Source organism: Typopeltis vanoorti, chromosome 17, assembly GCF_054136105.1.
Source record: "Typopeltis vanoorti isolate ZY-2024b chromosome 17, IOZ_Tvanoo_1.0, whole genome shotgun sequence".
Lineage (NCBI taxonomy): Eukaryota > Metazoa > Arthropoda > Arachnida > Uropygi > Thelyphonidae > Typopeltis > Typopeltis vanoorti.
Genome location: NC_143565.1, coordinates 88,527,665 through 88,552,974, shown reverse-complemented (window position 1 = coordinate 88,552,974; position 25,310 = coordinate 88,527,665). Strand labels below are relative to the sequence as shown.

Sequence of the window (25,310 nt, the reverse complement as noted above, 5' to 3'; positions counted from 1 at the left end):
AATGATAAATTGACTACCTCCGTCTGAGATTGGTTAATCCATCTTCGGTTAATTCGATTCGAATCCAGGACATTTTAATAATAAAAAAAGTGTCGTTTCTCATTACATTACAACGATATCATTCTAATAGTTATGGGAAGAAATATAAGACATACAGTGGCGAATTCTCCATGCTCATTAATTGAGAAAGAAGTAATATTTATTTGTTAATAAATGCATGCATTTATAAGCATTCCATTTAGGCTTTTATTTTTGTAGACAGAAGACGTTTTAAGCTTGCGTGGCAATAATTGAGCTTTGCATTGTGTATCGAAGGCCGACGCTAGTCAAGCTACTTTAGCTTGCTGGGTTGTGGGAGCATCCAGGTCCTCGCTTCAGCACTGTGATTTCATGCGCGCGCATAGCCATTTCCGCACCCTCCACGTCATCTCACCCTGTTGCTCAAACACGGGCCATACGCAGTCAAAGTAGCTGTAGCCAGTGAGCTTCAGCCAGCCTTTACAAGTGTGCGTGTTGCTTGGGAAAATTAAGTTACAACCAACTTTGTATGACGATGTTATTGACCAGTTCATGAAAGAAGAACCCTAGGGTAGAATTTGCATTCAAGTAGCTAAATTGAAAAAGATAGAATATCATTTGTAAAATAAATGTTGTATTTGTATGATTAAATATACATAAATTTCTAAATATATAGTTTTAAATGATCAGTAATTCATTATTCCGCTAATCAGACTTCAATCACACCTCTCACTCCCTGAATGATAACAAGAGCAAGCGTGAATTTCAAGACCAGCATTCTTAAAATAAATTGTATTCCACTTTTCACAATTCGAATGAGTTATAGGATCCTCCCAAAGGGTGATCCCCTTCACACACAAATAAGTAACAAGTTTTACTGGTATATGTTTCTTGATATATGCTTAACAGATTCTCTCGCCCCAAGAACAGAAAGAATCGAAATATGTACGGATTATCGTCTGCTTCGTGACGTTACACTGCCACGTTATCTCAAGGTATGAAATATTTTACAAATAAATAATTGGTAATAAATAAAAAAGTAAGAATTAACACAATTTAACTAATTTTGAATGTAGAATGAATATGGTTCCAGACGAATAGTTCTTATACGGCAAGCAGCAGCTTAGAATGATAAAACTGTTGACTGCAGAAAGAGACTATTTACGGCGAATGCACATGACTTTTTTTTTTTGTTTGTTTTTTGTTTTTGTGAATACCACCCACTAAAGGTTATAAACCTGTAGTACATTAGTATACTAGGTGAGTAGAATATGCATCTTTGTTTTTTGTGTTTTCATTTATTTTTTACATATTCTTAAAACCCTAATCTAGACACCAAACATGAAACTATATATATATATATATATATATGGTTCGTGAATACCAGTGTGAATCGTTACCGTTTGTTCTAGAACAGTTAAAGGTGAACTATATACAGTAGGGGCTCGTGGCTTGAAATCGTTGGGGTGCTGCAACTTTCGAAATATGCATACATACTGTAAGTACAGTGTAAACGTGTTTGGATAAAATATCAAAATTGTGGTAAAAATTAAAAAAAAATTAAACATGAAAAAATATGTTTATTATCGATAAAATTATGCAGTTTAGTATAATTCAAAATTACTTTAAAATAAAATCCATTCCTTTAATTGTAATTAAAGGAATGGATTTACAATTTTTGGACATTACAATTAAATCCTTTAATTATAATGTCCAAATATTTAAAGAGACGGAGTACACAAGATAAGCACTACGAACACCCTACTACTGGCGCAAACTGCATATAAACAACAGTGGAACTGCGCGACGGACAGTGCCGCGTTAAGCTAATAGCTCGCATCTCACTATAACGTGCATATGCTTGCGCGCGTGGCAATATGGCACTGGCGTCCTTCGCCCTCCTAAGTGCTACAAGATGGAATTTTATTATTTTTTATACAAAATAAGAGAATAGGATTGTCGATGATAAAATTAAATACTACAAGCAAATATAAATGAATATATTTATATATCGAGAAAAATTGGGGATGCTGCAGTTCCGCAGTGCCTATGCATGAGCCGCCCCTGATATATATTATATATAGAGACTAGGGGAAGCTCCGCCTCCCTGGCGCCTACGGCAACCCTCCCCCCCCACCCCGAGTATCGGGCTGGTAAGCTGGTAAGACAAAAAACATTTTAAATTTCGGCCTATCTTTATATATATAAAGATGTAGGAAGTTTTTTACCTTGGGTACAATATATGTTAAAGATGCCAAGCTATTTTAAACCTGGTTTTACTCCATTTCCCAAGTAATCAAATAGATAATTAAGTCAAGTTGCATCTGCACGTAGTGCAAGTCTAAGTGTCCAGTAAAGTAGTACAAGTCTAGGCAACTCGTGGTAAAGGAGGAATAAGCTCTGATCACTATTCTAAAAATTTACCCTTAATGCAAAGCCCATCTCCTTTAGGAGATGTCATACATCTACTTTACGGGTCACTTAGACTTGTACTACTTTACGGGTCACTTACACTTGCACTACGTGCAGGCGCAACTTGACTTAATTATCTGTTTGCTTACTTGGGAAATGGAGTAAAAACCAGGTTTAAAATAGCTTGGCATCTTTAACATATATATATATATATATATATATGTGTGTGTGTGTGTGTATTCCTGAGTTTGAAAGGAAAATTGTGGAGTCCAGGGAAATCCTCCTTAATCCTGAGCATTTGAACAGCAATTTGGGTTATAACATCCCTGATAGTCATACTGCAGTTGTTCAATACTGGCGTTCTCGAGAACCTGCAAGCACGCATGCAACAAACAATAGCGCGTTAGATAGAACGACTTGAAAAGTACAACGTTTTTGTTTCAATTATGTGTTGCATTTTTTGCCTGTAATTCTCAGTTTTTTATATCTTCAATTTTTATTATATATATTAAACACACACACAGATATCAGTATGTTTCCGCTGTCCAATCATAAATTCAGTGTTACGAGTTTGATTTACTTCACACAGTTATTATTATTATTATTATTATTATTATTATTATTATTATTATTCGTGACCCCTCCAAGGAGTCCGAAGACCCATCGCGGGAGGATACCTACAACTGTCTAAACATCTACAACTGTTTCAACTGTCTTATACACTCTGTATGGCTTCAAACAATATTTTCAAATTACCTCTTAGCTCTCTATTCATATCAAAACCACACTGGTCTTTAAAAATCATTTTATTTATGACAGTATAAACAGGAAATAGCATGGCTGTGTTTTGTAAATTCAAATTCAAAAGAGAATCAAAACCTACTTTTTTACGTGCATTCCGAAAATCATTGAAGATTATTACGAAGCAATTACAAACATATATTTTATAAGAGAATTTTAATATTTTTACGGACATCTAATTTTTATTTATTTATTTATTTGATTGCTATGTGAGATTTCGGGTTTATAGTTTTGATTATGATATCATTCCACTTATTACTTACGGCATTACTTGGGAATTGTACACTATAAGAATGGATCTTTGATTCCAGCTACTTTCGCCATCTATCTTAAATATATTAAATCACGAAATCTAATCATCGCTTAAATTAAGAAAAATGTCTTAGAGCATATTAAACATTTTAAAAAGAAAAGCAGAGCCTATGTAGCTGTGGCGTTTGCACTCTACGGCGCTTGGCCGCACGACGAAAGGCGTTAGAATCTAATCGCCGACTAGAGACGATTAGAACATTTTCTAAGCCTTTTCTCGACCGGTTCCCGAGTTAGTAGATCTCTGGCACGGGAAAGCAGGTTTTTTCTCCAGGAAACTCGGGTTTTTCATCCCGTAAACTCAAGAAAATCGGCAGTTGAACCCATACTATTTTCAGACATTAAAAAAAATATTGTGTTAGGGTTAGGAACCACGAAATGGTGGCACTTGCTAGCCGCCTTCTTCACTGTGTACCGATTAATTAGTGATAGCCTTGGGCCAGCTATCTCTGATTGGCTATCAGTAGCTGCCCATACATAAGCACTGTGACACTGCAGCATCCCCAAGGAAAAAATGAAAAAATTAAATTTTGTTTGTGTTTATAAATACTAACAATACTTACAACATTATATAAATGCAGTTCAACATGTTAAAGGTTACAGCTTATGTTTTGACACTGATTGAATAGTTAATAATTGGAATTGTTCGATTAACGCTTTAGATTATGAAGCAAATGCACTGCGATCTAACGCCGATATTCGTTTGCTCTTGTCATTGCACGTTACGTCATTCCCAACTGTAACTGCTCAAACGGCAGTGTATTTTTAGTATCCTTAGGCGCCTTATTTCTATGAGATATGAAACGTTTATTATTGGTGCTTGTGCGTGGTGAACTATTTTTTGTTAATCTTATTTTATTTTGTTAAAATAACATATAATTATTTATTTCTTATAGATACAAGGCTGAATTATGACGAGTGTCACTGTTGAAAATATGAAAAGAATTGTATTTTTTCAATTATCGTTACACGAAACAAATGCACTGCGATCTAACGCCGATGTTCGTTTGCACTTGTCATTGCTATTGATACGAAACTTTTATTATTGGTGTTTGTTCGTGGTGAGGATGAAATATTTTTAATAAAGCAATTTTTAATATGAAAATTTATTTATTAATAAATTCGTTACTGGTTAGGAAAAAAAATTTTTTTTTTTTTTTTTTTTGGTATATGCAGCATCCCCACTTAAAGTTTTCACCTGCCGCCACTGGTGGAGATAGAACTGCCCGGTCAGTCTCCAAATGATAGATAGGGCTAAAACGGCCTCGCCCACTCCCTATCCAGGAACAAAAATGCATTATCTGATTTAAAATAAAAGAAAAAAAAGTAAAATATTGCGTCTATCCCCTCCCCTCCCCACACATACACACTGAGCTACAAATGGGAATATGTGTCTTTGGTTGGAAAGATGTGAATTAGCGTTCTGTCAATAACACAGATATTCTTTTCTTTTGTAGAAGCTTTTTTGTATTCTTTTTTCCTCCTGGAAACTTTTGATTTTAATTAGCAATACGTACTGACAAATAGTTTTTGCGTGATCCTGACAGGCGAAGAATTCTAAAATAAAGGGGAAGATAAGATGATTGTAAGTCCTAATATTCTTTTGCCATCACACAAAAAAATAATTGCCTGTCAACAGAATCTCAAGATCTCATGTTTTAGTATGCATACTCATAAATTTGTCGGTTTTTAAACAATAAATAAATAAATGATACACTTGATGGTATCACATTTCAGATAAGTACGGATATTGAACGAAATGTTGTCCTAGTTTTCATAATAATTTCTTTAAAAATATTTAATTAACCCTTCACCCACCCACCCACATGCATAAAAACACGAGTTGGTTTCACATTCTGTGTGTATTCATATATATATACATGTGTATAGTTATAGCCTGGATAATTTTATGGTTCTACTAAGGTCGACAGAAGTCCTGCATTTCACTTTTTTATTTATTTTATTTTATTTAACTATCATTTTTAGGGTCATCTACAAGTTCCATCAATCAGAAAACTGTTTTGTGTTTGACAGAGACCATGCCGAGCATGAAACCTCCTATTACAGGGGAGTAAACTTCCCACATTGTTTATAAAAAGCTTAGAGTCGTCATATCAATATGCGTAGAATAAGACTCTGTCCTCTGTCTGGTCAATTCACTTGTTGTCAGTGCAGAATATGATTGCTAATAGCTTACCAGAGCAGTATTTATTTGTATGATTTATGAGTAAAACGTTTTGGTGTCGTATAGTATGAAAACTAAAATCTATAATTTGTATTTTGGTAACAATAATACTGTCCCCAAAAACTATTAGACTTGAGTCTAATATACACACGCACACACATCAGAATAAGAGATAATAGGACGCCTACTCTCCTACCTTGATTATAATATGAATGAAAAGCATTAATGTGGGGTTGGTCAAACCTTTTCTGCTATAACAGCCTTCAGTCTTCTAGGAAGACTTTCCATTAGATTTTCGTACATTGCTGAGGTAATTCCTTTCCATTTTTTTCAGAAGAGCATTAGTGAACATTCTAATAACGCTAGAGCTCCTGGCATCATTATTCTCATCCAACTTCTACATAGATAACCGTAGAAAATTACTCCTGCATTACCAAGGATTGGTAATGCAGGAGTAATTCATCTGTAATTCATATACCTTCCTTCCTTCATCAGGAAGAAATCAAAAGGTTTTGAATAGCTTGGATAAATACAACTCATTTGTTTCTGATGGTATCCCTTTTAATTTTCTAAAGACCTATGCTTTAGATTTATATACTCAAGTCACAGGTATCCATGCTGTTCACATTGTGGACAATGATCGCTGAACAGAAGTTACTTTAGGCATATCATGCGAGCAGATAAATCCTCGGAAAAGGCAGTAACATTGGGGAAGATTGATAGCATAAAGAGAGAATGATCGCAAAAGAGTTGGATGGATAACAGAGAGGAACTTACCAACTTGCACTTGCAATTTCTGAAACAAAATACAAGAGGCGAATGAAGGATGGAGATCCTTTGTTCAGAAGATCAACAAGAGTCGAAAAGGACTCATTGGCACATAACAACAACAACAACAACAACAACATAGATTCGAATCGAATCGATTCCAGTTGCCAACTAGAGGAATTTGTATATGCCTTTTTTTTTAAGATAGTTTTCACACAGCTCGATCTTTGGCGCTAGTAGGTAGACACTTTTTTTTTTACTTTGAGAAACTCAGGTGGTTTGTCGCAATTCAGAAAATCAACCGTGCAGCATATGAGTAGACATAAATGCTAGTTAGGAATAGGAACAGCGTCTTTCCTCTACCACTACGTAAAAATGCACTCAGAAACAGTCAGTGAAGAAATTCATGACTTAAGAAATGTTTAAAACTTAATAATAAAACTTAAATATATCCTTTATCGCTAACTTTGCTAACATTTTCTTAAATGCCAATTTAACCGCACAAAAGTATAAAAATAAATAAATAAATAAATAAATTATGCTAATTAATAATGGAAACACTTTCATTAATTTAATTCTTTTTATTTGTAGAATTTTCGGCTGTCTCATTGCCATTGTCAATACAATTATAGGAAAGCAATTAATTAGTTAGTTATAACGAATTTTTCCACTTGGTGGTCCTGGTTTTCCCTTTCAGTCGTTTCCGACCGTAGGTGACTTTGTAGGCATTGCCGCTAAAGTGTTCCTGGTGAGATTTTTACAGGGTAGTTCACGATTGCTATCCCCATGACCTATTTTCAAGCTACGTGTATTCGCGGAGCAGTTTGCCTGTTCTGGGGGACGAAAAACCCGAGTTTCCGGGTGTAAAAACCACCTACTTCCATATGAGACCGGCTAGCTTACCTTTAGCCGACAGAAACCAGATAAACGTTCCTTGCGTCACTGACGGGAATCAAGCCTAGGTCTTTCCGACCAAAGGGCTTTATCTATACTGACTGAGCTACGGAGGCTCCTATAAAGAAAGAACTGTATAAATTATATCACCGTAAGCGCCTCCGTAGCGCAATTGGAAGAACAATGGTACATTGCACCCTTCAATTGGAATAGGCCTAAGTTCGATTCTCGTCGCGACGGGAGGAATCTTTATCTGGACGATTTCAATCGAAGGTGAGTTAGCCGATCTCATACAGAGGTAGCAGGGTTTTTCTCCCGGAAACTCAGGTTTTTCATCCCGCATACAGACAAATCGGCCCTTCAGAATACACGCAATTTACAGACAAAAAAATACTAGTTGTGGTAGTGGTGGAGATGGGCAGTAGATGGCGTTGATGGAGATGATTCGTAGTAGAGGGTCAGTGTAGTGGTTGAGACAGTTGTAGGTGTCTTCCGGCGATGAGTCTTCGGACTCCTTGGAGGTGTCACGAATAATAATAATAATAAACAAACAATGAAAAAGATCAGTAAATAATGTTCGAAGAGAAGTTTCGATTTTTACACAGACCATGAAATATTAACTGCCAAAGTGAAAATAAAATTTAACAGGAAAAATAATATCATTAAAGAAAACAGATTCAGTCTATCAAAACTAAAAGACAACTCAATCAGAAGTCAATTTTCAGAACAGATGCGCCTGAGATTAAAATCCCCATCTCTCAGAACAGTGGAAAATACTGGGAAGAAGGAAAAGAAACATGGTATCAATTGCAAAAGACATTCAGAGGATAACCCAAGAAATCCTAACCAGAATAGAAAAAAATGAGAAGACAAGATACCTGTAAACCAACAAAACAACGAATAAAATAGAGAAAAATACAGAGCACTAAAGTTGATAATCTGTGCAAAACAACCAAAGAAAAATGGCTAGAAGAAAAAGTTAAAAAATGCCAAGAAGCATATCAACAAAACAACCTAAAATTTTCCATGACACTACAAGAGAAAATAAAGAAATTCTTAGCAAAAGCAGTAGCAATGATAAAGAAGATTACTGTAACCGGTGATATTAAAGAGATAAGGAAAATCTAGTCGAACCATTTTAAGATTATCTCTTCCATCAAGGAAATAAAACTACAATGCCAACAACAGGAGAAAATAACGATCACCCGAAAATTTTAAAAGAAGAAGTTAAATACGTAATACCATAATAACAAATGGAAAATAATAGACCACCAGGTATTGATGCTATCCCTACTGAACTCTGGTCATATGGAGACAGCACATCAATATAATATTTAACCATCGTATTCAACAAAATACTAGAAACAGGAGAGAGACCAAATGACTGGAGAACTGGAAAGATCATCCCAATATACAAGAAAGGAGAAAAAAGAGATTGCAGAAATTAGAGACCAATCAATTTACTCTCTCACACCTATAAAATATTCGTATGAGTTTCCCCGACAAGGTGGTTTTCAGGAAAACTATTCAGCAATAGACCAGATTTTCATTGCACCAACTAGCAGAACTCAGCTGGGAAGACCATAAAGACCTATATTGTTGTTGTTTTGTGGATTTTCGTGGACTTATTCTGGGGTTTAGTAGACTTATTGATGCTATCGAAAGCTTGTTTTCGATAGCATCAATAGAGAAATGCTTCTTTAAGTTCTACTAGAAAAAGCAATACAATGTACATAAATACATAACACAGTTTCTGATAAAATATTACTCAAAGACAAATGCAATAATTAAAAAGGGCAACAGAACCCATAGAGATCCAAAAAGGAGTAATGCAAGGATGTCCACCCTATGCCTATTCAATATATATCTAGTTGTAAAGAATACAATAGGTAATGAGCCTGGAATCAATATCAAAGGTTTAAATACAAATGATATCAAATATCAGATGATTTTGTTCTTATTGCAAGAATCCCAAACGAACTACAAAGACTGATAAATAAACTAAATGAAACCTGTTAAATATATGACATGGTAATAAATATACAAAAGACAAAACTGCTGAAAATAGAGAGCAACAAAACTAACATCTCAGTCACCTTAAAATGGAGAACAAATAGAACAGTAAATAACTTCATATATCATGGATCAAAACTAACAGAAAAAAATAGATGAACTCGAAACAATCAAACACAGACTAGGGATAGGATGGATTACCATGGGAATATTACAGAAATTCGGGAAAACAAACAAGATATTTAAACAAGCCAAAACCAAATTATATGAATCAATAACTGTCCGCGCAGTTAGCCGAGTGGCTATGCGCTTCGTCACCATATGCCTAGGAAAGGAGTATCCTGGGCTCGATTCCCGTCGCTGACGTGAGGAGCTTAAGGATCTTTCTCAGATATAGCCAAGTTAGCAGGTCTTGGGTGTGGACAGTAGGGTTTTTCTCCCCAGTTTATCTGGTTTTTTTCTCCCGCAAGCAGGCAAACCGGTCCCATGAACACACGCATGTACAGACATAGGAACACACCGGGAGGTATAGGGCTAGCCACCCCCATCCTCGGGATAGGTACGGCGTAGAACAGCTAAGGATAGCTAAGGACAGCCGTTCCCCATAACAGGCCACTGGCCTAATACGTGAAGGAAGAAGAAGAATTATACCAACAGTTATCTATGGAGCAGAAGTATGGACAATGAGAAAGGAGAGGAGAAAAAACTGTTGGCATTTGAAATGAAATGCTTAAGGAAAATAAACAAAATAAGTTGGATAGAAAAGAAAACAAATAGCACAATTAGACAAGAATTATCGTATAAGAAGACAATATTAAAAAAATATTAGAAAACAATAACGGAGATGGTTCGGCCACGCTGCATGCATGGATGCAGACAGACTATCTAACATCCTAATAAATACTTACAACAGAAAAAAAAGAAGATCCTGGAGACAAAGAATCACCTGGCTGAAATCAATAAAGAACATATAATGAATGTATCTATAATGGATGTAGAACTTATAATGAACTTTTTCGAAAAGCAAGAAACCGAGAAGATTGGAAGCTCCTGCTCAATGGAAGACTGAACCCGTCTTAGAAAAGAGAAGAAGAAGAAGAAACCAACCTCAGATACTACTCGGTTTTATCGGTTGGCAAGCCATTTGATAATCTTTAGAATTTGTCTGATACAACTCGAATGTTTCCAAATGAAAAATTCTTCCAGTTACGTCTCGATTTTTAGATCGGATAAATAAAATAAAGCTATATAACTCCTGTGATAAACTACGTTTGAAATTCAATTACTTATCTGTTAGAAATTACTATGCTAATCCGGAAAAAAAAAGTCGAATTATACAAAGCCATTTATTAACCCCCTTAACATAAAAGACGCTGTGACACGTCTTTTGTTTATTGCACCAAAATTAATTTTGAATTTTGGTTTCGCATATAAATACAACCGAATATAGACGCTAGACAATGGAACATAAAATCTCATATTCCTGGGCTAAAAATCAAGATGAAGGAATCAAAATCCAGCAAGCCTCAGTCACTGACTACAGACAGCTGACAAGATTAATGGACAACAAAAGTCTTCCATATCACACTTTTGCTTTACCCAGTGAGAAGAATCTCAAGGTAGAGCTTCGCGGAGTGACCGAGGGTATCACCTGTGAAGAAATCACTGCTGGTCATATGAGTCAGAGCCTAACACCAGTGAAAGTGAGCAGGATGCTCAGGGCAGATAAACAGCCAATGCCACTGGTACTCGTAGAAATTGATAAGATACAGAAAGAGATTTATGAACTGACAACGACATGTGGCCTCAGAATTTCTACTGAACCACTAAGGAAGAAGTTGACAGCTAGGCAGTGCCATAGGTGGCAAAGGTTTGGCATGCCAAAAAACTTTGCAAGGTAAATTACATATGTTTAAAAATGTGCGAGGGCCACCAGACCGTCATGTCTACAAAACCAAGCTCCACTCCATCTAAATGTGCCAATTGTGGAGGACCTCACCCTGTTAACTACAAGGGATGCATTACACACCCAAATAACTGAGGGTCAGGAAAAACTACCCTTGCAACACATTTCAGCAATGCTCAAATCAGCCATGCAAGTCACACCCCAGTCCAAATTATCTCCAGCTCGACAACTCAAGAAAGGAAACAAATGCCTAAAACTTACGCAGAGGCAGCACGAACAAAGGCTACTCCATCTCATGACCATATAAGCTCAAATCTAACATCAATACTAACGGCCACACTAGCTACCATGTTACAAGAATTCAGTATGACGAATCCTTCGCCGTCCTCCACGAAAAGATTCCTACAAGGTACCCACTCAATTCTGACAGCCCTCAATATTGAATAAAAGAAAATTCCATCGCAACTCTCTCATGATCACTGCATGGAATGCCAACGGACTCGATAACAAAATTCTGGAGCCGCAAGAGTTCTCTCACAGACACAATCCTGACATAATACTGGTAAATGAAACTCATCTCAGGCCACCTAATAATCCCAAATTATGGAACTATGTTATGTCCAAAACAAATAGACTCACCAGCAGTGGAGGAGGAATAGCTATATACATTAAAAACTACCTAAGCCACAATGTTCTGACCAATCCCCAAACCAAGAACCTAGAGATAACAGGCATTGAAGTTCATACGAACAATGCTGGCAATATCAAAATCTATGCTGTATATAATTCACCCAGCATTCCATTGCTGGTATCTGACTTGGACTCCATTCTCGGCTTCACAGACTCCATCATCATGGCTGGTGACATTAACGCCAATTATACAGCCTGGCATAGCTCCGCAATCAACGACAAAGGTCGAAATCTAAACCATTACTCAACACAACATTCTATTGTTGTAACAGGACCCACAAAGTCCACCCATCACAGCTCAACTGGAAGTTCAGATGTACTTGACATAGTCGTCCTCAAAAACATCAGATACCAATATCAGCTGGAAACAATAAATGAACTTTCGTCCAATCACAACCCTATTCTGCTTCAACTTGGTACACAAGAACAATTCTCTCCTCCCCACTCTTTCATATCTTGGGACAAACTCTCCAGAATCCTACCTGATCACATTGGCCCAGTCCCTACTATTCACACTAAAGAGGAAATGGAATTGACTGCAAACAACCTTACCAGTCAAATAAAAAATGCAATAAAGTCAATTACCCAAACTACAGTCTTTCACCCAAGTGGTCGGATCCCCGAGGAAATCATGGATTTAATCAGACTGAAAAACAAAACCAGAAAAAGGTATCATAACACAAGAGCCCCTCAAGACAAAATTTGAATAAATGAAACAGACAAGTCCGAGAAGCCCTCCAAAAACATCGAAACCAAGAATGGGAATCTAAGCTAACGAAATTGAACCCAGAAGACAACTCCATTTGGAAGTTTCTGAGAACCTTCCGCACTAAAAGAAAACATTTACCCCAATTCAGACCACGAAAGGAATAGCTCATACTGACAAGGAAAAGGCAGAGGCTCTGGCCGACAGCTTGGAAACTTACTGCAACCCCCTCATATGAAAATTTGAACATCAATCACATCTACAAGATTCACCGCCGAGATAGGCAGGCCATAACACAACAAAAAGATGACCTGGAACTTCTCCCACCCACTCCTCCAACAGTAGTTATAAACGTTATAATCCACCTGAAGAACAATAAAACTCTTGGTTCAGATGGAATTACAAACAAAATAATTAAACTACTCCCCAGAAAAGCCATTGTACATCTAGTCAGCATAATTAATGCCATCCTCAGACTCAAGTATTTCCCTTTAATATGGAAAATAGCAGATGTCACACCAATCAAATAGATTGGAAAAAACGCCCAATTCCCTGAAAGCTACAGACCTATCAGTCTTCTGTTTAACCTTGGAAAGATCGCAGAAAAAGTAGTCCTTACTAGGCTTCAATCACAAACGGACCAACTACATATAATCCCAAATGAGCAATTTGGATTTATAAAAAAAACACTCCACCGTTCAGCAGATCCACAGGCTGATCGAATATATCGCCGAAGGCTTCAACCGGAACCTTTATACAGCTGCAGTCTTTTTAGATGCTGCAAAGGCTTTTGTGGCATCAGGGTCTTCTCTACAAGCTCATCACATTCAATATGCCTACTAATAGTTAAAATAATTCACTCTTACCTCAGAGACAGATACATGCAAGTCAAAATAAATGAAACTGTGTCAACCAGACGCAAGGTTCTGGTGGGAGTGCTGCAGGGCTCATTCTTGCCCCCCCCCCCTTGCTGTTTTCTATCTATATTGCTGATATCCATCAAAACCCAAGCTCAACAATCACTGCATTATATGCTGATTACACTGCATTATTAGCAAGATCTCTCAGCCCCAAACTCGCTATTAATAGACTCCAAAGCAGCATTCACACGCTGGAAAGATGGTTTATGGACTAGAGAATTCAAACCAATCCACAGAAGAGTTCAGCCATACTGTTCACTAGAAAAAAGCCTCAAATCAAGGAAGATATACATTTACTAGGTGTTAAAATCCCATGGCAGAATACAGTCAAATATCTCGGAGTAATTCTCGATAAAAAACTACAATTCACCAATCATATAGAACACATAAGTTCAAAGACATCCAAAGTAATAGCGCAGCTCTACCCCATGATCAACAGAAAAAGTAAATTCGATACTCAGAACAAATTGCTCATATACAAGATGGTAATACGCCCAGTCATCACTTACGCATCTCCTGCATGGAGTCATACTTCGAAAACAAATATTGAAAAGCTGCAGAGAATACAGAACAAATGTCTGAGAATGAGTTTGGATGCTTCGTGGTTTATCAGAAACTCCCAAATTCACAGAGACGTCAACATTCCCTACATCACATCTCTCCTTCACGACCTAGCTGAAAAGTTCTTCCATCCGAACCCATTGAATAAGCAAGCTTCAGACTATAATGAAGCATATTTCTGCAAAAACAAAAGACCCAAATCAATTCCATGCTCAACTGAACACAGTTAATCTCACTGCCCTTTCAGGGCGAGCTTAAAGCTCAATAATTCTCCATCCAAAGAACTTTCCTTTTCAGATGGAGGGGAATATGAAAAAACATTTATGCTTCACCTATCAAAACAGTATCGTTCTGCGTTCTACTAGACAATCTTATGCCTATTTCCTTTCAGCCGAGAAAAGTTGTATCGGCGTATATCGGGTTTTTTTTTAGATATTTGACTATTTCGTTTGCATTTGCACAAATTCATCATTATTTGAAAAATAATGATGAATTTGGTCCAGCAAATCACCCTCGCCCAAAAAAATTGGCTGCAAAACGACCGCTTTCTGATTTTTAATTGGCACGTTAAGGGGTTAAAATATTATTAACATTTTTATATTGTTATTTTGGGCTACTTGAGAAATTTAAAGAGCGCTATTATTTGCAATCTTGACGCTAGAGGGATGATTATTGTGTTTATGTTTACGGAAATGGTTGATGGAGGTTATAGAATAAGTATAGTTCGCTTGACGTTATGATTGCGTTTTTGATTATGCCTTTTACATTATTTTTATTTTAAATAAAAAAAAAAAGATTATATCCATCTAAACGATCATGCCTCCTCCGAAATATGCCCTGAAATATATTGCTGCTGGAGTTAGCACAGACTGTGATAAACTGCTTGGAAAGTTCGTAGCTCTTAACAGTGTTCGTTTTGCTGATTTTGCTGCTGTTTGGAAGGAGCTAAGATTTTCTCTTATATTCTTGGGTAGAGAAGTGCGTCGAGAACTGAAAGAATTTATAGAGGAATTTTTTCGGATAATCGTGAGATATTTGGTTCCTTCTAATACATTTCAGGTGAAAGTAGGTGCTTTGTATTTTCTTTACAGTGCATATTTAAAGCAACCGTGTACCCCAAAAGTTAAAATCAGGATAAAACGCGAACAGTGGGAAGAAGTTAACTCCCTTCTACAGGTAGCTATAAAAGAAGAACATTTAGATATGTGCTATGTTATTCGCTACTTGCAGTTATCCTCTGCATTATTGTATGTTGCACAGTCCAAATTGTTAGGGCCTCGAACAGCCGTATCATGTGATTCAGAAATGACTGGATCTAATAGTCGTGTAGATGATCTCCTGCTACCACTGAAAGCATTTATTGAAGAATCGTCATACTTAGAACAGTTATCAGCGCTTCATGATATGTATAAGAAACTTAAGCTTAGTCAAAATGTTGAGAATGTACGAAGTTTGAATATGGTGGATGGTACTATTACACCTGACTTTTTAGAGAATATTAAAAAACTCCAGATGATGTATGCCAGTGATCCATCTCTTCGAAATACGCAAGCTGAAGAGGAGACGGGTGAGCCAAGCACAAGTCTTGGAAAGAGGCGTGCATTGCTTAGGGAGCGCCAGTTTGCTACTCAGGCTCCAGTAATTCGCTCTCGCCGTCACCGAAATGTTCAGTTAAGTGACAGTGCTAGTGGACCAGATACAGGAAGAAGTGCATCTAAAAGTCCTGAAAAGAAGAAAAGGAGAGGTAGACGGCCAAAGGTTTTACCCAAAATCGAAGAAACTGAACCACCAGTAAAGATTGAGTCAGTGTTTAAACGAAAAAAAGGTCGCAGAGGTTGGAAAAAGGAAGCAGCAGAACTCTCTGTAGAAAGTGATTAAAATATAGCTTTAACATTAAAGTTCACTATGCAAAAATTATCCCACAGCATACTTTTTTTTTTCTTGTTTTTTCTCCTTTTGTTCTCCCAGAATTTAAGCAAACATATCAAGCAAATTAAATGGTGCATGTTCTGTTAATATCCATGTCATGTAGATGAGATTATTTGCATGACATGGACATCTTGTGTTTAGTATTCATTGTTGTTCGAAATCTGAAATATATTTAAATGGAAATTTTTTAGTTTAATTTTTTAATCATCCAGTGGCATAACTTGGACTTTTTTTTTTTTTTTTTTGAGTACTTTCATTTGGCCTGCTATGTTCTAGGACCATTGCAGGATTATGCAGTTTGATAATTGCACCATTGAAATCAGTCAAGTGGAGAGGATGTTTTCTCTTGAATATGATTTAATTTGTATATATATTTAGTTTTGATGAATCAATCAACAAAAGCTGGTTCATGTCTAAAAGAGCTATAACTGAAAGTGTTGTATTGCTTCCTTTTCTAAGGGAGTTGGTTATGGCCATATCCAGCTAAAAACTTTCTCAAAATTAAGTTATCTCAAACAAACAGAGTTTATTTATGGAATTTCTCCTTCTTTGTTCTGGTACTGATCTTGCAACTTATGTGTTGAATACATTATTTGATATGAGTAGAGATTTGTAAATGCTGAACTTTGAACCATTATTTTCATATAATTTGATAAATTTAAGGCTGCTTAATACCTTGATTAAAAACAGTGAGGTAAATAATATCTTCTTCAATCTTCTTGCTATTACACAAATTTTAATTAATTTTAACTAGTGTGCTTGCAATTTAGCATTCCAGATATTGCAAGCAATATCTCATAATATTAAATTACTTTTAGGATCTATAATTTGGAGTAATTTGGTATTAAATTCCATGTTAGCAGTGTGCAGGATGATGATAAGCTTTTGTTCTCATTGGAAACTTATCTAAAGAGCATTTGAAATTCATTATAATGAATATAATTAGTAAATTCAGTGTTTTTAGTAGAAATTAAAAGTTAATGTTTATAAAATACTCAGTTTGGTTTGTTGTACTTTGGCTTTGTCATTGATTATAACTTTCCTAATTAGTTTGTATAGCAGCTCTCTAAGAAAGAATGTTTCAGCAGTTTTGTAATTTCATTTAGGGCATTTAAGTGTTTCAAGAAGCTTTCTTTATCTAACTATGTAAGTCTTTCTTCTTTGCTTCACCTTAGTTATTGACGACTTAAATTTTTGGATTGAGTGTTATTATATGTTATTGTAATCAAATAGGAATCAAAGTTTGGTGGTAAAATAGTTGGAAGTTTTATATATGCTTGTTTTTGATTTCAGCTTATGCAAAACACAGCATAGCCCCCCCCCCAAAAAAAAAAAATAATATGGAATAATAATAATAATAATAATAATAATCCTTCCTAGTCACATTTTATTTTATTTTATTATTATTTTTTTTTTTTTGTGATTCTAACACTTTTTTGTCCCCAGTGATATTTGGTATTTTCCAAAAAAAGATATATTTGGTCATTTTGAACACCTGAAAAAAAAAAAAACTCCCATAACATCATTCTAAAACAACTGTATTGTTAAGTTTAAGGGAGATACTAAATCCTGTATTATTCTACAGCCAGGTACAAAACTCAGATCGAAATCCAAGAGTTTCATGCTGAAGAACTATCGGCGAGTCCAAGCGTAAATAATCACTTGGGTAGTACAACACTAGGGCAACTTGGAGCAAAGGCGGAGCAAGCTCCATCACTATCCTTAATATTTTCTCATAATGTAAAACGCAGCTCCTAGGAGATGTATTACTGTTTTGCATTATGAGGAGAGGTGACTACCCAGACTGGTTTCGACCCTTATTGAGATCTCATCAGTGAGTAGGTAGACCTGGCATATCAAGGCTTAAATGAACCGAACTTACTTATATCCCTACTAACAAATTGCCAAACTGGTGTACTCATATACTCATATATTATTATTACTACGATAACGAGTCAAGAGGCTATTTTTCCGGCGACATAAATTAAGTTTAAGGGAGATAGTAAATCCTATATTATTCTACAGCCAGGTATGAAACTCGGATTGAAATCCAAGAGTTTCATGTCAAAGAACTATCGGCGAGTCCAAGCGTAAGTAATCACTTGGGTAGTACAACACTAGGGCAAAAGGGGAGCAACTCCGTCACTATCCTTAATATTTTCTCATAATGTAAAACACAGCTCCTAGGAGATATATTACTGTTTTACATTATGAGGAGAGGTCACTACTCAGACCGGTTTCGACCCTTATTGAGATCTCATCAGTGAATAGGCAGACCTGGAATATCAAGGTTTAAGTGAACCGAACTTACATATACCCCTACTAACGAATTGCCAAACTGGTGTACTCATATATTATTATTACTACGATAACAAACCAAGAGGCTATTTTTCCTAGGAGCTGTGTTTTACATTATGAGAAAATATTAAGGATAGTGACGGAGCTTGCTTCGAGTTGCCCTAGTGTTGTACTACCCAAGTGATTACTTACGCTTGGACTCGCCAATAGTTCTTCAGCATGAAACTCTTGGATTTCGATCCGAGTTTCGCACCCAGCTGTATAATAATACAGGATTTACTATCTCCCTTAAACTTAATTTATGTTGCCGGAAAAATAGCCTCTTGGCTCGTTATCAACTGTATTGTTATTGATAAGTTAAAAACATAAGTTATCACTTACTTCAATATTCAAATAATAATGATTAGTAAATAACCACCATACAAAATTTATTTCTCTTTATTTAATTGTTTACAATAAATCCTATTTATCATAACTTAATCCATCTGGCATGTTATAACTGTATAAATAAATGATGAGCAATATTTGAATTTTCAGCCATTTACAAATGGACATAAGAATTATTTCGATTGTGGGGAAAATCTTGGGAAAATTAATGTCAGTAAACCATAACAAATGAGGAAAATATTTATTTAAAGATAATTCGTATGATTTTCTGAATTTTTTTCAAGTAGTTTCTGTTTCATACAGTTAACAAAATTAGCAAAACTTTTATGGTAATAGGGTTGTCCCTTTATTTAAACCTGACTAAAAATTAAATTTTTGCTAATTAAAAATATTTATATATTAAATTAGTATTAAAAAAGACATGTCTGGGGATGTATTTTTTGAAGGAACTGATGAAATGGTATTTGGTGCTAAATTTGACTTAGATGAAAATGGAAAATTTGGAAAAATATTGAAAATAAAGAGCAAATATGTATGTGGGCATAGAAGTATTTCTACACTCACATATTTCTATGACTTGCACCAGTAATGATGATAGCATCTAGTTTAGTTGATAGACAGAAAAGAGGAGGATGTGATAGAAACTTGTATAAGTTAGTTTCTTATAAGATTGACACTGAAAACATTTTTCAGTATATGACAGAGAACTAGAGGTCTCTCTTGGAAGCTTTGTAAGAGTGTGGTCAGTATGGATGTGCAGACTAGATTTTTTTAATTGATGAGTGGAATGGATTACCAGAAATAATTGTGAGTGCCCTGGCACTGAATAAGTTTAAGAAGGGGGGGGGGGATTTCTGTAAGATTGACACTAAAGAAATTTTTCAATATATGACAGATAGAGAACCAGATGTCACTCCTGGAAGTTGTGTAAGGAGTGTGGTTAGTTAGGGTGTATGGACTAGACATTTTGCTTGATGAGTGGTGAATGAGTGGAATGGATTATCAGAAGTAGTTGAGTCCTAGCATTGAATGAGTTTAAGGAGAGATATAACTATTGTATATATATTGCTTATAAAAGAATATATAAATATTATATACAATTTTATTTATATATATATATAAATAAAATTGTATATAAAATGCCCTTCTCTAGAAGAGACAGTAGTCCCCACCCCCATCTCTCTCTCTCACACACACATGGATGCATTCAAGTCACTTCTCAATAGATGTTGACCCTGCACTTCAGTAACTATTTTCATGGATGCTGTTCTCCTGAATTGGCTACCACCAAAAGGTACTTGTGGAGCATGTTATCACCACTAGACACCAAGTTCTTTCGAAGAAAATTAAAGTTCTCCATGAAAGTAATAATCTCTTGGAACGTTTATATGAAGAGAGTTGAGAGTGTCACATTGACTGGATCTAAATAGAAATGTTGGACTTAAGTTATCCCTTCTATGGGAAATAGTTCTTCACAAATTCGAGAATTAACTTAAATTTAATTTTATATATACAGTATATATTATTAAATCTTGTTAGTTATTTTTACCAGAACCTTACCAGAACTTAAATCTGTTTTATGTTATATTGTTTATTTATTATTAACTTCTTGTTTGTGTCATTGATGTGTATGTATATAAAAAAAAAATCATTTGGAAAATTATTAAATAAAATAAGCAGTGATAGAAATATCCAGGAGGAATACAATTACACTTTAGTATTAAACATAGAAAAAGCTGTCCCTTTTCATTAGCCATTTTCTGCCTACTGCAGGATGAAGGCTTCCTCAAAATTCATCCACCCTGAACTTTTCATGCCAATGAGCTCCAGCTATCTTTTGAGTCATCCTTTCAGTATCATTTTGGTTTGTGGTGTACCAGTTATTTAGATATCATCTTCATTAATTTTTGAGCATTGCTTCTTGCAATATGACCTGCCCATTGCATTTGGAATTTTTTAAATGGCTGTTACAATGTCTTTCACTCTATTAATGCTACAATTAAACTATTATGCTATATATCTTAATAAGTAATACCAGCAAGTCAGTGATTTATCTCTCCATTTTCTCCAAGTAGTCCTCGACTTGTCAGTCAATTCTTTGGTCAAAATTCATTTGAAGAATGGACTTTTAATTTAATCGACATTTTAGTGATACTCCTGACATAGAGATGAAACAGCATTACATGTAGACACGAGGATTAAAGTAAAATTATTTATTTCCAGATATTTAAACCTGAATATTACAGGTAATCATTACTGGCTATTAGGCTAACAGGTACAAGGCAAAACATTAGCATGTTTATAATGGATATTTAAAACATGTGAACCACATGATTGCATAAGGAACAATGTGATGTGGAAGAGATTAGTAATTAAAAAAAAAAAAAAACTATGATGATGAGAACCAGACTTTCCCGCGTGGTGTGAATTGGATGACATGCGATACAGAGAAAAAGGGCATTGTGGAGGCAGCATAAGAGAAGTGGAAATAACCAATTCCATAAGGTCTACAAAGACCAAGCAAGGAGGGTGACTTGGTTGGCGAGGGTAGCTAAAGAGAGGTATGAACAGCAGTTAGCTAATGAAGCCAAAAAGAATTCTAAGGAATTCTTTCGATATGTAGCCAACAAAAGAAAGAATAATTATGGAAGGATGACATTGATTGGAGAAAATGGTATAAAGACAGCTGATGCAGAATGTGTGGTGGAGATACTTAATGAACAGTTCATGAAGATCTTTCAATCTTGTGAATGTGACTTCATGGAGGGATTGAGAGCAGTTGATCATGGGGACGAGAGACTGACTGTAGGTGAGCAAGAGGTGTATGAGGAGTTGAGTAAACTAGATGTTAATAAGGCTGTGGGACTTGATAATATATCACCTCGTATTCTGAAAGAATATGCCAGGGAGTTGATGCCTGCCTTCACATATTTTTTTAATGAGTCTTGCACTCGGTCAAGTTCCTAAGGAGTGGAAGAAGGGCAAGATTGTGCACTTCATAAAGGAGGTGATCGAACTCAAGCATCAAACTATAGGCTTATCTGTGTGTCAGGTGCTGTGGTTAAGTTGTTGGAGAAGTTTGTGAGAACTAGGATCCAGAGTTGGGTTGATAACAGTGGTATTATCTTTGATGGACAGCATGGATTTGCTAAAGGGAGGTCATCTTTTAGTAATCTACTTACTTATTACAATAAAGTGACTGCTTCCTTGGACAGAGGAAAAGGTTTATTGGATTGGAGACTGGCTATCTGATAGGTATCAACAAGTTGTGTATGGGGGAGCGATATCCAGGAAAAGGAAAGTCACTAGTGGAGTGCCTCAGGGGCTGTTTTAGGTCCATTGCTGTTTAACTTGTATATTAATGATATAGGTGAAGATTTGGATGGAGATATTCAGTTGTTTGCAGATGATGCAAAGTTGGGATGAACCATGAAGTGTAGTGAAGATGTTGTGGCCTTACAGGAAGACTTGAATAGATTGAGTGATTGGGCATGGAAATGGGGATGTGAGTTCAATGTTGCAAAATGTAAGGTTTTAAAATTTGGAAAACAGAGATGGGATGTAGAATTTATGCTTGGTGAGAATATATTGTTGGAGGTAGAGGAAATAAGAGATCTGGGGGGGGGGTGATAGTGGATAAGAATCTAAAATTTAGGGGACACCGCCAAAATTGTGAAGTCAACACAAAGGCTTCTGGGAATGATGCGGAGGACACTGACGTGTAGAAGTAGGGAGATTCTTGTTCCGTTGTATAAGGCTTTGATTAGGCCACACATGAACTATTGTGCCCAGATTTGGTCACTGGGTTTTCAGAAAGATGAAGAGATGTTGGAAAGGGTCCAAAGGAGACTGACTAAGGTAGTTTCTGACCTCTGGAATGTCGAGTATGAGGAAAGATTGAGAATATGTAATTTGCAGAGTCTGGTGGACAGGAGGAAGAGGGGAGATATGATAGAGACCTACAAGTTGGTAAGGGGTTGTTATAGGATCAATTCTGGAGAAATTCTACAGAAAATAGTGGGAGATCAGGGGAGAACCAGAGGTCATCCCTGGAAACTGTATAAAGAGGGTGTGAGTACGGGAGTGACAGGCAGGTTTTTTTCGTGCAGAGTTGTGAATGATTGGAATGCCTTGCCCGAGAATATGGTGTCTGCAAAGAGTTGGAATGTGTAACACAGTATGATGAGCTGTGTGTGTGATAAAAGGACCTCCCAGATGAGTCTTTGACTCCATGAGGTCTTGGGGTGGTAATAATAATAATATATTGCTTTGAGATATCATTTAATGAATTATATTAAATTAAATTATATTAATGAACAATATTAAAGCTGATATAACTACAATAAAGACCATACCTTAAAACCCTTTAACTCCCGTGTTTCATCAAATTGTAATAATTCTTTTTCTTATAGGATATATAAGAAGACAAAATTAATTTTTGTTCTAGGTGTTTATCAGAACTTTCCAAACTCTTCTCATATGTCTCTATTACATCCCACTCTTATTTAACAATTGACCAGCCTCTGTAACTCACAAATCTATAATCATATAGAGCATCCCACAGACCTGCCATCCTGATCACTTGCCTTTGTAACTGTTCCATATCTCCAAGAAGCTCAAATGACCAGATATTTGCACAATCTGTATGGGGTCTTATCACAAAAGAGGTGCAATGAGTTGCTTATCACAATGTTCTTCAATAATCCTATAAGATGTCTTAGCCAATTTTGCAACAGACCATCTGAACTTCCTGACCACAAACATCCCCAAATCCCTGGCTTCATTATTTTTGTGGTGTACAGTTACACCAATGTGGTACACAGCAGTTAATCTTTACATCCAAAATGCATAACCTTATACTTTATCACATTAAACTGATACTTGTTCTCCTTTACCCACAATGCCAGTCTATTTAAATCACCTTGCAAAATTATTGTGTGTGTGTGTGCGTATATATATATATATATATATTGACTACTGCTTTACCAAATTTTGTATTATCTGCAAACAACCATTTCTTCTCAGATCATTTCCTATATCATTAAATGACCCAAGTACAGAGCCCCATGGCATATCACTATGATATACATATATGAGGATAATGAAATTAAGGTTAGATTAAATTTATTTCATTTGAAAATTAAAACACTAGTAGTTTGTTTTCTGAAGCAATCCCAAATTTCAAAGCTCACAAAATATACATTACATTTTAGGAATAAATTAGTGAAAATCATATCTTTATATTTAGTTTCATTGTTCGTATTTTCTCTACTGTCATATTGATTTTTATTATGTGACATGCAGTGTTGAGGTGAAAGTGACTATAATTGCACTTATAACTTTCTTCTGACAGCATTATGGAACCAGAAACAAGGTCACACAGGCAGGGCTGTACTAATGCATGAGGCTCCAGCTGTGAACCATGAAAAATTGGGAAAGTGCAGTGACAATGAGCACTCTAGCGCCTCAGGAAAGGCGTATGTACACACAGGTAAATTTTTAAATATAAAATACTCTGAACGACATTCCCTCTAAGCTGCACGCATGGCACAGACCTGTCAAAAAGGGAGCATCTCTAATTTACAGCCAGTATGAATGTACTATAAAAACGAATTATATATGATAAATTATACTTGTCCCTTATTATTATTTTAGTAATTTATCCCATGTTCAATATTACTCTAACCCAGAGTTTCTCAACATTTTTTGGATCATGCCCCACCTCACCGTCTCAAAGATTTTGATCTCCCCCTCTAGCATAATAGTCAACCAAGTTCCGAAAAAGTATAATATAAATATGTATGTGTACATATTCAAATTGCCCCCCAATATATTCAAATTTCCCCTCCTGTGGGGCATATGCCCCATGTTGAGAAACACTGCTCTAACCCATTCAATCTTAATACATTTTACAGTAATTGGTTACTCTCAGCCTGAACCTTGTGAGCGAACTGTTGCTGATATAGCATGCTGAAGATGCACTTTGTTTCGAGCGTTTATTTATATCTAGCAAGTACAGTTACCTGAACTAGTGCAAACAATGATGGATTTTTGTAGTTACGGGAATTTAAGTGAATAAATTTAGTACTCGCAATTTTACAATTTATAGCTAAATGAGAAATGCTAACATCATCATCATACGTATCAAGGATTTAGGCCTAGTATGGCCTGTTCCGGCCTTAGAAGTCATTGTTGAATCGTTTAAGAGGACGTCCTGGTTTTCTTTTTCCTAATGGCTTGTACTTTAAGGCTTGTTTTGGTAATCTTTCTGTTTTCATTCTTTGAACGTGTTCCATCCATTTATGTTTATATTTTTTAATTTTTTCAATTACTGGTTCTTGGTTTAATTCTTTCATAATATCTTCGTTTCTTTTGTGATCAAATAGGGTATACTTTGCAGTTTTTCTCATAAACTTCATTTCTGCTGTTGTTAATCTTGTTTGTCTTTTTGTTTTATTGTCCAGATTTCGCTTCCATACATTAAGACCGGTAGGGCTAATGTATTGTATACTT

General features: G+C 35.8%; 1 protein-coding gene across 1 annotated transcript; it reads left to right on the top strand.

The window, feature by feature from the left end:
• The first annotated feature begins 14,884 nt into the window (after positions 1–14,884).
• Positions 14,885–17,380, top strand: LOC150097612 (snRNA-activating protein complex subunit 1-like). Its single transcript, XM_090407255.1, has one exon. It carries the CDS (start codon positions 15,000–15,002, stop codon positions 16,059–16,061), a length of 1,062 nt encoding a protein of 353 aa, XP_090263381.1. The 5' UTR covers positions 14,885–14,999; the 3' UTR covers positions 16,062–17,380.
• The last annotated feature ends 7,930 nt before the right edge of the window (positions 17,381–25,310 follow it).

Bases quoted from the DNA above. Each gene is read 5' to 3' on its own strand.
- LOC150097612 (XM_090407255.1), top strand. From the start codon at position 15,000: ATGCCTCCTCCGAAATATGCCCTGAAATATATTGCTGCTGGAGTTAGC.